We start from the raw sequence: 14,502 nt of genomic DNA on the forward strand, positions 1-14,502 counted from the left end.
CTTTGCTTCTTTCTTTCTTCTTTCCTTCCTTTCTTTCTTTCTTTCTTTCTTTCTTCCTATATTTTTTGGAGAGGTTTTTGCTATAGGGTGTGTGCGCTTTCCAGAAAGACAGAGAGAGACAGAGAGATAGAAAGCAAGAAATCACCCCCCGGGGGTATAGCCACTCTGCAATCCCTTCTCCTCCATTCTCCTCTTGAGATCTTGGGCATGCACGCACATGCATCTGGTGTGAGTTTAAGACACTGGATCTGGGATTTGAACCATGGTCGACTACATGGAAGTCCAGAGACACAGTCATTATGCCAACTGCTGGTCCCAGAATGGGATAAATTTTCTAAGACAGGTACAGAAAATGTGAAAGCTGATAGGAAGAGTACTTTATTTATTGGGAGTTTGAAAATGCTTTCAAGGGTATACATCAAACTTGAGATTGTTTGGATTGAAGATCTGAAGACGATGATTATGAAGTCATTAGTTTATGGATTGCATGGCTACTAAGGACTTGGAAGTGGATGAGATTAACATAGCGGGGAAAATGAAAGTGAACAGTTGATGGAGAGAGCACCTAGTGTGAAATTGTGTGAAACACCAACACTTGAGACATGGGAAAAGAAAGACAAGCCTTTAAAGGAGAATGAGAGGGCACAGAAGGAAGGGGGAAAACCTTGAAAGTACAGTGTCATGGAAGTCACAGGGGATCTCAAGGGGGAAGTCCTCAGCAGTGTCAAATCTTACAGAGAGTGAAGCAAGACCTGCTCAAAATGAATGGATTTAGCAAGAGGGAGACAGGTAGGAACAGAATGGAGATTAGTCACAACAATGTAATCATCCCTGATATCATCTCTGACTTCAGTCCTTGCGGTAAGATAATAAAAATAGTAATCCATTTGTCCGTCCATCCGTTATTCCCAGTGCTTGCTCCACATAGGATCTCCTTTGTCTGTGACAGCTCCACATACAGAAAACACACATGGAGAATGAAAAATTAGCTCTATTTTATTTAGAATATGTATTCATTTTATTTATTTATTTATTTTGGTTTTAACATTGAAGGTGTCACAAATATCTTTCCTGATGGATTACCCAAAGTTAATGTGAAAGTTATTATGTATCTTATACAAATCATATCCAAACATCTATACTTGTGCTGAGATTAAATATAACATGTTGGAGCAAAATGCCATGAGTATATGAAAGCTGAGAGTTATAAGAGAAATGGTTTGGCAAACTGAGTGTCATTACAAGTACTCCTCCAGTTCCCTATCTTCTGGATCACTTTTTCAAAAGGCATAAAAACAAGAAGTCCATGGGATGTCTTTTGTAGTAATCACCATTATCTCACAAGTCATCCAGACCCTGTTTCAAAAAACAAAACTACAAACTCCTTATAGTATGTTAAAGACTAACTCTTCTCTAGAAGATGCTAGTGTTAATCCCAGTTCAAAACAAAGGTCATTAGAAGTCCGTTATTGCTGGCAACCTCTTTGCATGATGCACCAACCTACAGCATTCAGGAGACCAATGGACTCACTCAGTTTCAAGCATAAACATCAGTTTTCAGATATTTTAAGGCATAAGAGAAAGAAAGCATGGTTTGTGTATGTATTGTTGTTTCACTAAGATACATAACTACTTTGAGAAAAAGGATTTGAAGGAGCAGTATACAATTATGATTTTTATTTTATAATTTCTTAATTACATTAAGTTGTACATTTCTGTGGGGCACAACATGGATTTTGGAAGTATGCATGCAGTGTGCAACAGTCAAATTGAGGTTATTTGTCATTTTCAACAAAGTCCACCACATCTGATTGGCAGTGGTCATTTTTTCATTCAGTTGTGATATGAACAGTTAGTTTAAATTTGAAGACTCATGAGTCTTGATTTTATTTCTATCAATTTTTTTATTTTTAGTAGATGATAAAAAATGTCACTTAGGTCATAACTTTGAAGTGAAGAAAGAACAGTTGGAGAAAGGAAAATATGATTGAATAAACATTGTTACTTTTGTGACTATCCTGAAAATATGTTTGGGGCTCATAAAGACCAATTTAGGAGTCAATGATAGGAATGTGATGTCATTCCTAAACTCTTATCTGCTCTAAAGACTAGATTTAAAATAGTTTGTCAATATGAAAATACTTAAGCAAGCCTTGGAAAGTTTCAGTTTCATTTGCATTAAATCCAAAGGAATATTAAGAAACAATTATTTTTAATGCCAGAGAGTATGTACACACAAGAAGACAGACAAAGAGGAAATAAAAGAGAGAGAGGAGAGAGAGAGAAACCACCCCAAAATGTGGACTGGTCATACTGCAACCTTTTCCCTCGAATTCTCTATCCTGTCAGTATCCTTGGCAAATAAGTTAGTGCATGGTATGTTTATTAAGCCACCAAGGCTGGGAATCTAACCTTGGCTGGCCATGTAAGATCCAGTTTCTAAGTTAGCAGATGTTGTGGTGATTAAAGTGCTGGACTCCCACATGGCTGACCATGGTTTGAGTCCTGGACCTGGCGACTTGCTTTCTCACTTTCCTTCTCTCTCAAGTGAGGGCATGTGCAAATTTAAAATAATAATAATGATGATGATGATAATAAAATGAAGTAAATAAATCTTTAAAATAAGTAAAGATCTGGTTTTCACTGTGTAGCACTTAACCACTATTCTATGGGGCAAGCCCAATAAATACTTTTTAAAATGTAAATACTACTAACTAAAGAAGATTGTTGTATTTTTTTAAAGAACTTAAAATCTTGGAAGAAAACAAGGAATTGGAAAATGCTTTGAAAAATATACAGCTGCCTAAAGAAGAAATTAAGAAACTTGAAGTGGATGAAATAAGTAAGATCTTTTTAAAACTTTTCATTTATAGATATGATACTGAGTATTTTTCTTGCTTTAAAAATTATGAAGTAAATCTTACAGTTCAAACTGTATATGTTACAGGATATTATTTAAAACAGTCTTACTGCAGCAATATATTTAGTTTTACTAGATTTTTAAAATACTTTTGTGAATACAATAAATCTCATATTTTCTCATAGCACTTTTCAACACTGACATATTTTGAAAAGAATTTAACTAATTTTAATTTTAAAATGAATGCTTCTAGAACAAACAGTAATTCAAAATTTCTAGTCATGCATAAATCAGACATAAAAATATGTAATAAAATTAATTTAAAATATATTCTCAATCCTTAAAAATTTACTAGTTATGAGATGTCTTTATTCCATATATTAATATTTTTTAAAAATGATGCCACAGTATGGGGGAATAAAGATTTTTCTTTTCTTTTTGTTTTCAAAGCTTTATGGTACAAGATGATTCTCCCTCCTCAATTTGACAGATCGAAGAAGTATCCCTTGCTAATTCAAGTGTATGTAATATTTTCTTTGGTGTAAAACTATTTACTGAAAATATGTTGGATGAAATACGCATTTATGAAATAGAATGAACCATTCTCCTTGGTAACAGTTCCTATTGATGCTGTTTTTATATATTCTTCAACTAATCAGAGTAAATAAAATATGGCTATTTAAAATAGATTGAGGAAGTTTTGAGATCTTAAATGGACTTGCTTGCATTTGCTGTGTTGAATTTCCTTTGTGTGGCAAATTGCCGAATGTGTCAGAATACCTTTGAGATAGAGAAATTGCAGCCAAAAAAATATTGTAAATCATCTTAATGTCTTATGTAATTGAGTTAGAAATGAAATAAAGGCATGGAATACATTTAGTGGAATCACACCCAAAATCAGTGCTGACCTACACACAATTTGCTTAAAACACCATGCATTTTTTTTAGTATATCTTATGTCTGCTTTTAGCAAGTGGCAGGTGGCAGAAATGACGAAAAACCCACACATATTCCTTGAAATGCCAACCCTAGATGTATCCGTTTTAGGGAATAGGAGAGGCTGTGTCCCAAAACAACTTCCTTGTAGCAAACCTCTGGGAAAAGCCTCGTCTCCTCTTGATTTTAAGCCAGTTCTAATGCCATTGTTATTTTATCACATAATTGTACTGGCAATTACTAGAGGCAAAGTTTGGCCAGAAGGGAAAGTTTGAGTTTTATAAAGCAATCAGTTTCTTTTTCTTTTTTCCTTTTAGGTATGGTGGTCCCTGCAGTCAGAGTGTAAGATCTGTATTTTCTGTTAATTGGGTATCTTATCTTGCAAGTAAGGAAGGGATAGTCATTGCCTTGGTGGATGGCCGAGGAACAGCTTTCCAAGGCGACAAGGTCCTGTATGCAGTGTATCGAAAGCTGGGTGTCTATGAAGTTGAGGACCAGATTTCCGCCGTCAGGTGAGCACCCTGCCATTCAAACAGATGTCAACACACAGCGAATGTCACATGATCACGGCTGTGGGTCTTTATTTTTAATGATTTAAGTGGTTTTGTCTTTTTCTAGCTTGGTCCCAAACTATCACTAATCCTAAAGGGATATTTTTGCCAAATATAGGTAAAAATTTATTTGTGGCAGAAAATCAATAAAGGTGTAGAAAAAAGATTTATACTGCTAAATGGCACATACCCTCCTTTGATGTGTCTGTCATTTGTTACCATGACTCACAATTGTTAGACAAAATTGCATAACTAAGTGATAATCTTTAGGAAACCGATATCTGAATTTGCTCAAGCAAAGTGGATTGATTCTACCTCCTAAGTTTAGAAATGGCTCCAGGTCTCCTCAGCACTGCGTACTTTTAGGTCTTGGGCAGTCATTTATGGTTAAACAAGTTGTCAGTTCAGTTTAGCTATGCTAACATGAAAATGTTTGCCTATTTTCACTTAACAAAACGCATTCATTTTACATCACAGAAATTATATTAAGAATAAATTTAGAGGGAAAAAATCATTATATGATTTCTTCTTCCCTGTATTTTCAACCACAACTGACGGCTCTATCATATTGTTTCTGAAACAAAGAGAATATTCTCACCAAAACAGTTGCTTCTTCAAAGGATTTTGCAGAATATGTTTCACTATTTCGCGATAGTCGTAGGGGTTCTGTTATTATGGTGTGAATAGATGAAATTAGAGAAATGAGAAAGCTAATAAGCTAATCACATCCTCAGTCCTGGATATACGCATGCTTAACAGCTAAGGTCAAACACTGTTTCATGGCAAAGAGCAATTTGGAAAATTTGTTAGTACATTTATTTTATCACATTAATGCCATTAATAGTTATTGCAATATACACAACACAGACGGTTCTTAACAAGCTACGAGGCAGACCCAGACAAAACTTTTCTGTATTTTTGTTTCCTATAAGAGCAGAAGAGTTTAGAATCACAAGTAATTTTTTGCATATTTATCTACCACCACAAATGCAGCATTTTTAACATAAGAAGAACAAATATTGGGACCAGCAGAAGGCATAATGCTTACACTGCAGGACTCCCACATAGTTGATCACAGTTCAAGTCTTGGACCTGGTGGCTTAAAACTCACACTGGGCACGTATGTGTGCATGCCCAAAATTCCAAGAGGAGAAGGGAGGACAACGGATTATGTTGTGGCCATTCCCCTGGGGAGTGATTTCTCGCTTTCTGTCTCTCCAGCAAGCATATGTTCCTTATAGCAAAAATCTAAAAAAAAAAGAAGAAATATCTTTTTAATGTTACTTAGGATGGAATGAAAGTTTAAACCTAAGCTTCGATAGTCAACATATAACACACAAAACCACAAATCATACTTTCTTCAGATTTTCAGAATAATACATACCAATTTGTCTTTGTCATTTAGAATTGAAGATGGGCCAGAAGTAGTCATCGGGGCCTTTACTTTCTATAAAGCTTTCTTTTTTGGACAGCTCTCTAGAGAGAGACAGAGGACAGAGAGATGGAGACAGAGGAGGAGGAAAAAGCATCTTCTGAGGGGGATGGTCATACTGTAATCCCTGCTCCTCTATCTCTCTCTCTTTTTGAAAGTTTGGGCACACACACATGTGCCTGGTGTGTTTTTCAAGACACTGGATCTAAGAGTTGAACCACAAGTTTGGTCATGTGGAATCTGGCTGCCTCAACCACCAGACATAAAGCTGGCCCTCTATGAACTGTTTTTAGAATGGAATCTGAAGAAAGTCTTTCTGCTAGGTGTTCACCAATTTACTCAACCATTCAACAACGTATCAGATATTAATACATGCCATTGGGGTCTACTCTGTATTAAATTGTGTGATTTACAGTCTCTGCTTTCAGAGAATTTGCAATTTGGTACAAGTGTATAAACCATAGCCACGCTGAGGGGACAGCGCTGCTGTGAGCTGAAACTTCTAGTAAACACCTCAGTGATGTGAGGTGGCTATAGGGCCAAGAGAAGCACATTTGCTTTTAGAATGAACACTGTGGTGGCACCCATGACTGGCCTTAGTTTTGCTTGAAATCATTATTATGCAAAAGTGAAAGAGAAGCCTTGGAACCCAATACTTTGAGAAAACAAAGGCTAAAAAGGATCAACCTATAATGATAATCCTGGGATTATCCAAACACGTGTCTCCCAAAGAAGTGTTTTAGAAACCAGACACCAAATAGCTGAGCAGGAATTGAGATTTTAATCCCTCCATTGTAGCCCTTACATGTTCCCCTACAGAGGAAAATGTGACCCCTTGAATCTTTTTTATTTTTTTAAATATGTACCCTCTCTAAACCTTATTGTTTCCCTTTATTCATGCTACAGTGTGTGCATGCATGTGAAAGTGAAAGAGAGAAAAAGAAAGAAAGGAACAGCCCTCCACAGGGGCTGGTTCTGCTGTGACCCCCTTCCCAGTCCACCCGCCCATAGGAACCTGAACATGTTTAAGGCTGACCTGGCTGGGTATTCAAGCAGTTACCCTGTGGGATCTGGCTTGTCTTAAAGAGCACATTACCACTGCAACATGGAGTCAGCCCTCCCTTGAATCTTTTATAAAATGCAATCTGGCTAAATTTTCTGCATCCCCAAAGAAAATCATATGTATTTATTTGGAAACAACAGTAAATACTAGTCAAGGCCAACAAATAGATTTCAACAAAACAAAGTGGGGGCCAAGGAAAGCTATATAACCTCGTGATTCTTGCCTATACAAAAGAGGATCCTTCAAAGGAAACACTGGTGGGGTCACAAAGATAAGTGAAGCAAGGACCTGCTTTCTTCAGGTTTCTCTGCAAACGGTATCCATGTGAGACCATTCGTGGTTGGAGAGTCAAATTCTGCTCATTTGGAATCTATTTGGCATTTTTGACATTCCCACAACTTTGAAATTTTATATAACTAAAGGCTTAGGAGTGGGGAAGAATGATATGGAAAAAATGCTCTATCACAGTTATAGATGATATTAAGAATAATATTTCTAAAATAGGATACTAATTGGTTCTAGAATAATTGATTCTAGATTGACTTTGACCCAAGGCCACTTTTTATGAGAGAAAAATTAAAACATCGAATCTAACCTCCAAAATTAGTAAAAGATCCTTTTCATTTGTTACTAACAGTTTGTTTATTTAACCATGTTATCAACAGTATTTCAATAACCTCCTGGAAACTCTTCAGAATTTGCATGTAGCTTTATAGAGCCTAGTTGGTCTGGAAGGGCTCAGATTAACTAGCTAACCTTTAACCTAGTCCTGCCACATGAAGTGTTAATGTTTCATTTTCATGTTAACTACTGCACTATCATTTCCTGTAAATGTCATCCTTTCAGCATCCACGTAGGAAGGGAGCTGTTAAGAATTTCCTGTTCCCTTGTATCACCTGCTATTTGCTTTTTACCCCAGATGCAAGGCAATATGATTGCTAGCTTCTGGGAAATCATAAAATCATGATTGATTTTATGGCTCAGAACTATCTTCAAGCATAGCAGCAAGATTTTTTTTTTTTTTTAACAAGAACGTGAACCTTTTCTTTCATTTGGTTTTTGGAGTTTGTGGAAGAATTGCTGGAGTGCCACAATTTGCTGCATGTTTTCTCTGCTTTACCATGAGCAGCATCCTTACAGGTAGCAAATTTCCACTTGCTACTGCATTTCTTCCCTGTAGACTCCTCAGTGTCCTTCAGAATCAGTGTCGGGTAAGCTGTGACTAACGGGGCCTCTTCCCATCTGTTTGTACCGGGCATTTGCCCAACTCCTCTATGCATCAGAAACATGCATGTTGAATCAATGCAATGAGTAAAATGGTTGCTGTGAAATCCCTTTAAGGAATTACATTATTCAACTAATGAAAATTACCCAGTTTTACTTCCAGAGAAGAACCGATGAGAAAGGGCATTAATATTAGTGAAGAAAGGGAACAATGGCAACAAACCATATTTCTCTGGAGCTGTCAGTCTTCCTTTGCTCTCCTGCCCTCCTTCCCACCACAGTTGCATACAGTGGCTTCTGTAATGGCTCATCCAGTTTGCTTCTTTCTACCACTGCTTTAGTTCTCTGAGAGTCTCCTGTACTTTTATCAAACCGTTTCCCAAATAAATCACAATTGCTCTAGAACACCAATTTTAAGGGGGACATGGTATGCACTATCCTGAAATACATGTTTGGGATCAACTTTGAGGCTTTCTCATGACTTTTTTTTTTTAAAAAAGTATTTCATTTAACTACTTATTTATTTATTTTAATTTGACTAGCGAGGGGCAGAGTGAGAGAGAGAGAGAGAGAGACAGAGAGAGACAGAGAGAAACTGAGAAACAAAGGCACCAGGTCTGAGACTTGAACCATGTTCAACCATGTGGGAGTTCAATGCCCTTAACCACCATGCCACCTGCCGGCCCCTCTCAGGGCTTTATAAAGATTATTTTATAGCCCCTTCTTCCTAAAAAAAGCATTTATTTTCAAAATAGTTTTCAAATGGAGGCTCTTCTGTGATAAAACTAAAATGACTCGTTTTCATATCTCTAAAGACCCATGTACAAGGGGACTTCAAAAAGTTCTTGGAAAAATAGAATTAAATGGAGCTGATTTGGGTATAAAGTTTTTAAATCTATGCATACTTATTTTTTTCTTTTTTTGGCGAGGTTTTTGCTATACGGCGCGTGCACTCGCCAGACAGACACAGAGAGACGGAAAGACAGAAAGCGAGAAATCACCCGCCCAGGGGGGATGGCCACACCGCAATCCCTTCTCCTCCATTCTCCTCTCAGGATCTTGAGCACAAACGCACACGCGCCCAGTGTGAGTTTAAGCCACCGGGTCTGGGACTCGAACCATGGTCGACCACGTGGGAGTCCAGAGACATAGCCATTATGCCAACTGCTGGTCCCTATGCATACTTTTTTCAAAATATGCATTTTTCATAAATTTTTGAAAACCCCTCATAATTGTTCATAGCAGGATGGATTAAGAGGTGAAGTATGAAACACAAGAGAGAGGCATTTTTTCTTAAATGTGATTATAAATAAAATGTTGGTTCTCATTAACAACTAAACAAATAAAATAGAAAGAAATTCATAAAATTTAAGATAGCAAAAATCTTTTCAAAAGCTGGGGAGTTGGAACACTGGTCCTGCCCAGTGCTGCCACTAATTCTTTGTCTCTTGACTTCTCTGCATCTCAGGTAATTCACCCACACAGTTAAGATTCCAACTCTTACAGCTCTGAGAATTCTCCTCAATAATTGTACAATAGAATCTAGGAAGATCCTTTTAGTCTTCACAGAAAGCATGATGATATTATTTTAATTATTTGTAAATGCACCCTTATTATGCATGTGTTTAAACAAAGAAAATGTAGCATTTCTATTAAATCTTTGGATTAAATATGCTTGTGTAATGAAGTAAATGTCATGTGTACATACTTAAAATTCAAAAAATTTGTTTCTTTTACTTCAGAAAATTCATAGAAATGGGTTTCATTGATGACAAAAGAATAGCCATATGGGGCTGGGTGAGTTGCTTTATGTTTTATGTTTTATTCTGTTACTCGGTTCGGCAATCATCATTTTCCAGTGTTCGCTTATAAAGCTTCTCATGAAATGTTAATGTTGCAACATAATTTAATCTGTCAATGGAAACAGTCAATTGGGATAATCTGGGCTTCAAAGTGGTGATTTTAAGTGTTTGTTCCTTTTTAAAAAATCATTTCGTTTCCTTCCTATATAGCACATTAATTCATAACTGACATATGTTTACTTAATTCTTTTGTACTGGATGATAGTATACTGAACCAAACCATATTCATCAAAAGTTTAGTTCCCTTTGTTATTTTAAAGTTAAATATATGTCTCGTATTTTATATTTTATTTTTATGAAAAACTGAACTAAAATTTGAAATTACAGGAACTTTTAGAATAAAAAGTCCTTAGTTTCAAGCTTAGGAGAGTCACATCTTGGCTGGTTTTTTTTTCTCCCCTCTGGCAATCAAGTTGTTGTACTAGACCTAACATTAATTTGTACCAACTGGAGAGAAGTATCTAGTTTCCTACTTATAGGTCATGGAGATAATTTCCCACGTTTGAGGAAGTGTGCAGGTTCTTAAAACACACGTTGAAAGGAAGTGGCAATACTTATCTGTCATGGGCAATGAAGTCACTGGAAAGTTTAGAGAAATATTGGAAAGAGTTTAAATTTGCCCATTATAAATTATGATAATTACCCTTCAAAGAAGTTCCTGTTTCACTTTTTGGTCTGAATTTGTACATTTGCAAGTCAATTTGCAGCCGGTTTAGCTTGGTTGTTTTTCTTGGCTGTTTTCTCTGAGCACGGCCTGTACAAGATGAAGGGAATTAAACCCAATATTGAAGGGAATCTGCAAGATTCAGCTCAACTCTCAGCTCGGTGACCAGATGAAGGGCTGCTAGGAATTTGGAAAAAGTTGTTACTTCAAGCCATTTGGTCCTTCTTAAAACTATCAAATGTTAAATATCTAAACAGAATGGAATTCAAATGGGTGGAAATAAGTGGAATATTTTTATAGTGAAATTTAGATAAAACCTTTCCTACTATTCATTTTTGTGAAATTTCCTGAAGTAAATCCTTGAAAGATTCAAATTTCAAGCTGAACACTTACATTAACGTCTCTCTTAGAATTGTCCTTGAACTACAGGTTTTGAAATAACTGCACATAAGAACTTTTTATTCTACCTACAGAACATTCTAGGTATTAGTTTGATAGAGAATCATTATTCTCATCACCCCAAAAATACATCCCTATCAGCCTGAGGTTCTTCAGTGAGAGATTTCCACCACCTCCACTGAAAAAAATAGTATATTGGACCTCCTTTACTTTCCAACATAGCGGTGACGATGAGGTAAACTCAGAACATGTTTGAAAGAAGAATGTCACAAGTGGAATGCCAAAGAATACAACATTTACACAGACCCAAAATTACCAAAAGGAAACAGAAGGAGACAAAGTTAATTCTACATTGTTTGTATCCCTCCTTCAGATTTAAGACTAGTCCATATGTATTAATCCACCTGACTGATCACTGATTCATTCTTTGATCCATGTAGTACATTTTTAACTAGGTCTTTCTTTCTTGAAGTATTATTTAATTTTATTTATTACTATTACTATATTTTAATTTGCTATGGGATATGTACACTCCAGAGAGAGAGAAAGTGAGAAAGCAAGCCACCAGGTCCTACACTTGAACCCCAATCAGCCATGAGGCAGTCCAATACCTTAACCTCCATGCCACCTGCTGGTCCCCAACTAGGTCTTTCTTATATTAGGTTCTTCAGGGATAGAAGGTCGGGTAAGATATAGTTTAGCTCTCTTGTGGAGAAAGCAGACAACAAAAAGAAGCAATGGTTCAGCACTATTAAAGCATTACCAGATATGTAATTTGCTGTGGAGTTTGGAGGGAGAAGGATGGTTTATTATGGCTGTGGGAGCTAAAGAAAGATTCAAAAAAAATGAGTTAACATTTGAAATTGGTGACTTAACAATGGAGCACTCCAGACAGAGTAAAAACAGCGGGGCCCTGAGATAAGAAAGAGCATGCTGTGTGTGAGCATTCTGAGTTGGTGAGCAATGCCTGAAACTTCCAAAGTTTTAGACTATCATGAGGCAAGAGTGGGAAATGAATCAGGATACACAGGTAGCCAGAGAAAAGGGGGCCTTTTAGGCCACATAAAGGAAAATGGGCTTTGAGCGTGGCTCTGTGGCACCTTTCTTTCACTTTCCTGTGTCCCCACTAGCATTCCATTATGGTATTCCATGTACTCTTTGAATGTTGGTGTTTCTGTGGGTCTGCCTTTCACTTCCTTGGGTAATCTTTGTGGTTTCCAAGATGATGATGACTGCCATATCCTGCTGCTAACACCCACCTCTCTGAAGCAACAAATTTCAAGTGCCTGTGGTCATTATCTTACACAAGCCTTAAGCTGAATTTTTTACCATGTACTTCAAAATAAGTCTTAATCTTCATTTTAAGCTTCACCATACACCTAATCATCCTATTCTCAACTTCTCCCACCCCTGACTCTAATATTCTGTTGGTTAATAAGTTTGTCAATTCTACTTTCAAACACGTGTGTCTTCACTATCTCCACTGATCTGACCTTATTTTGATATTCTTTATATGCAATTTAAACTAGACATTTCCACACTTTAGCTTGCATACATATCACCTAGAGAGCTTGTTCAGACAAACTTTCCAGGGCCTTATTATCATCAGAGATTCTGCCTCAATGCTCTGGCAGAGGACTTGCCTTTTTTTTTTTTTTTTTTTTTTTTTTTTTTGGGGAGTTTTTTTTATTATGTAACATTGATTTTTGCTATAGGACACATGTACTTGCCAGAGAGACAGAGAGAGCGAGAGAGAGAGAAAATGAGAAATCATCCCCCAGAGGGGATGACCACATCACAATCCCTTCTCCATTCTCCTCTCAGGAGAGAAGAGAGATACATACACATGCACCTGGCATGAGTTTAAGTTGCCGGGTCCAGGATTTGAACCATGGTCAACTACATGGGAGTCCAGTGGTGTAACCATTACACCATCTGCTGGTTCCCAGGTTTGCCTTTCTAACAAGATCCCAGATAATGCTGATGCTTTTGGTTCATGGACCATAGGTTGGGTAGCAACAGTAAAAATTAACCCAATTATTTCTTAACCTTCCTTCTTGAGCTGACCTCACAAGCTCCAATGTTGCTAGTGAAGTTATCATTTCAAAACACAGTATTACCATGTTTCTTTTTTGCTGACATATTTTATAGAGCTCCACATTGCTTACTCCATAAAGTTAAAATGTATTTCCTTGTATGCCAAGCCCTTTGCCATCTGGGTCCAACTTAACTTTTCTGCTCTCCTCACATTCCTTTTCTCTCCACAGCTTACAAGAGAAGTGCTTCAGCAGTGCCATGATTTTTGTACTCGCTGTTCCCTGCACCGCCAATGCCCATTCTCTTCTCCTATTCTCCACCTCTTCCTCATTCCAAAATGGAAAACTCTTGCTTGTCCTGTAAGATATAAATACTGCTTTTGTTGTGTTCTAATAGCTCTTTATATTTCTCTTACTGCAATTATGTTTTATTTTATCTACTGATTTCTCTCACAAGGCTGTAAACTCATCCAAGGAATGGACTGTGTCTTTTTTATTATTATTGTTTTTTAAGAGAGATTTTTGCTCTAGGGTGCCTATGCTTACCAGAGACACAGAGATAGTAAGTGAGAAACCACCTCCCGGGGGGGATGGCCATGCTACAATCCCTTCTCTTTCATTCTCCTGTTGGGATTTTGGGCATACATGCACATATGTTGGGTCTGGGACTCGAACCACAGTCAGCCAAGTGGTTGTCCAGTATCTTAACCAATACACCACCTGTTGGCTCAAGACTGTCTTGTTTTAACTTTGTTTCTCTAATGTTTAGCATAATAATTGGCCATGTCAAGCACGATGTTGTCTAAACTAAATTTAATTCTGTAAATCAATATTACCTAAGTGTATCCCACTAACACTAGGATATTTTCCAGTGAAACCATCTATGATCAATAATTTGTTAAATCACAAATTCTACACAGTAGTTTACATAGGCTCTATAAAGGACTAGTAAATAAATCTGTTAAATTTTATTTAACATAGTATTACCAATAAGCATTTTATCCCTTTTTCACCAAAATAAACCCCACACCTTGACAGTATTTCTCATGGGTACCTCTTTGAGAAGCGCTCATGAAATCAAAAAAGAGTGGCATTGGTGTCTCAGAAAAAATAATCTTGGCTAGAAGTGGAGGATGTCCTGAGGTAGGAAAGAGGATGGGCCCAGGGGCTAGGAGATGAGTCACACTGAGACCAAAGCAAAGGCCTGAATTTAGGCAGTGAAGTAGCAATTGGGAAGAAGTCATAGCTCTGTGTACCTTTCTCTGTACAATAAGCAGAACAAAATGGAGGTGGAAAAGAAGACATTGAGAATAGGCAATTTAACTGTCATTGCGTTCCACATCAGGGAAGAAGGTATATTTTTCCCTAAAGTATTAGATACTTCAATGGTCTGAGAAATACACCATATCTTGCCTGGCAATATTTTTATAGTCAATAAACCAATAGGTGGACATTTTACTTTTTTCTTTATTTTC

General features: G+C 37.0%; 1 protein-coding gene across 1 annotated transcript in view; it reads left to right on the top strand.

Annotated features, from left to right (window-relative positions):
• Nucleotides 1-14,502, top strand: part of FAP (fibroblast activation protein alpha) — an 82,958-nt gene that overhangs the window by 60,542 nt on the left and 7,914 nt on the right. Inside the window, exons 18-21 of the mRNA XM_006160267.3 lie at nucleotides 2,744-2,842; nucleotides 3,311-3,380; nucleotides 4,114-4,308; nucleotides 9,809-9,863. Of these exons, the coding sequence (XP_006160329.1) occupies nucleotides 2,744-2,842; nucleotides 3,311-3,380; nucleotides 4,114-4,308; nucleotides 9,809-9,863 (419 nt within the window). The remainder of the gene's footprint in view (nucleotides 1-2,743; nucleotides 2,843-3,310; nucleotides 3,381-4,113; nucleotides 4,309-9,808; nucleotides 9,864-14,502) is intronic.

The sequence above is a fragment of the Tupaia chinensis genome, unplaced genomic scaffold, assembly GCF_000334495.1.
Source record: "Tupaia chinensis unplaced genomic scaffold, TupChi_1.0 Scaffold000674_2, whole genome shotgun sequence".
Lineage (NCBI taxonomy): Eukaryota > Metazoa > Chordata > Mammalia > Scandentia > Tupaiidae > Tupaia > Tupaia belangeri.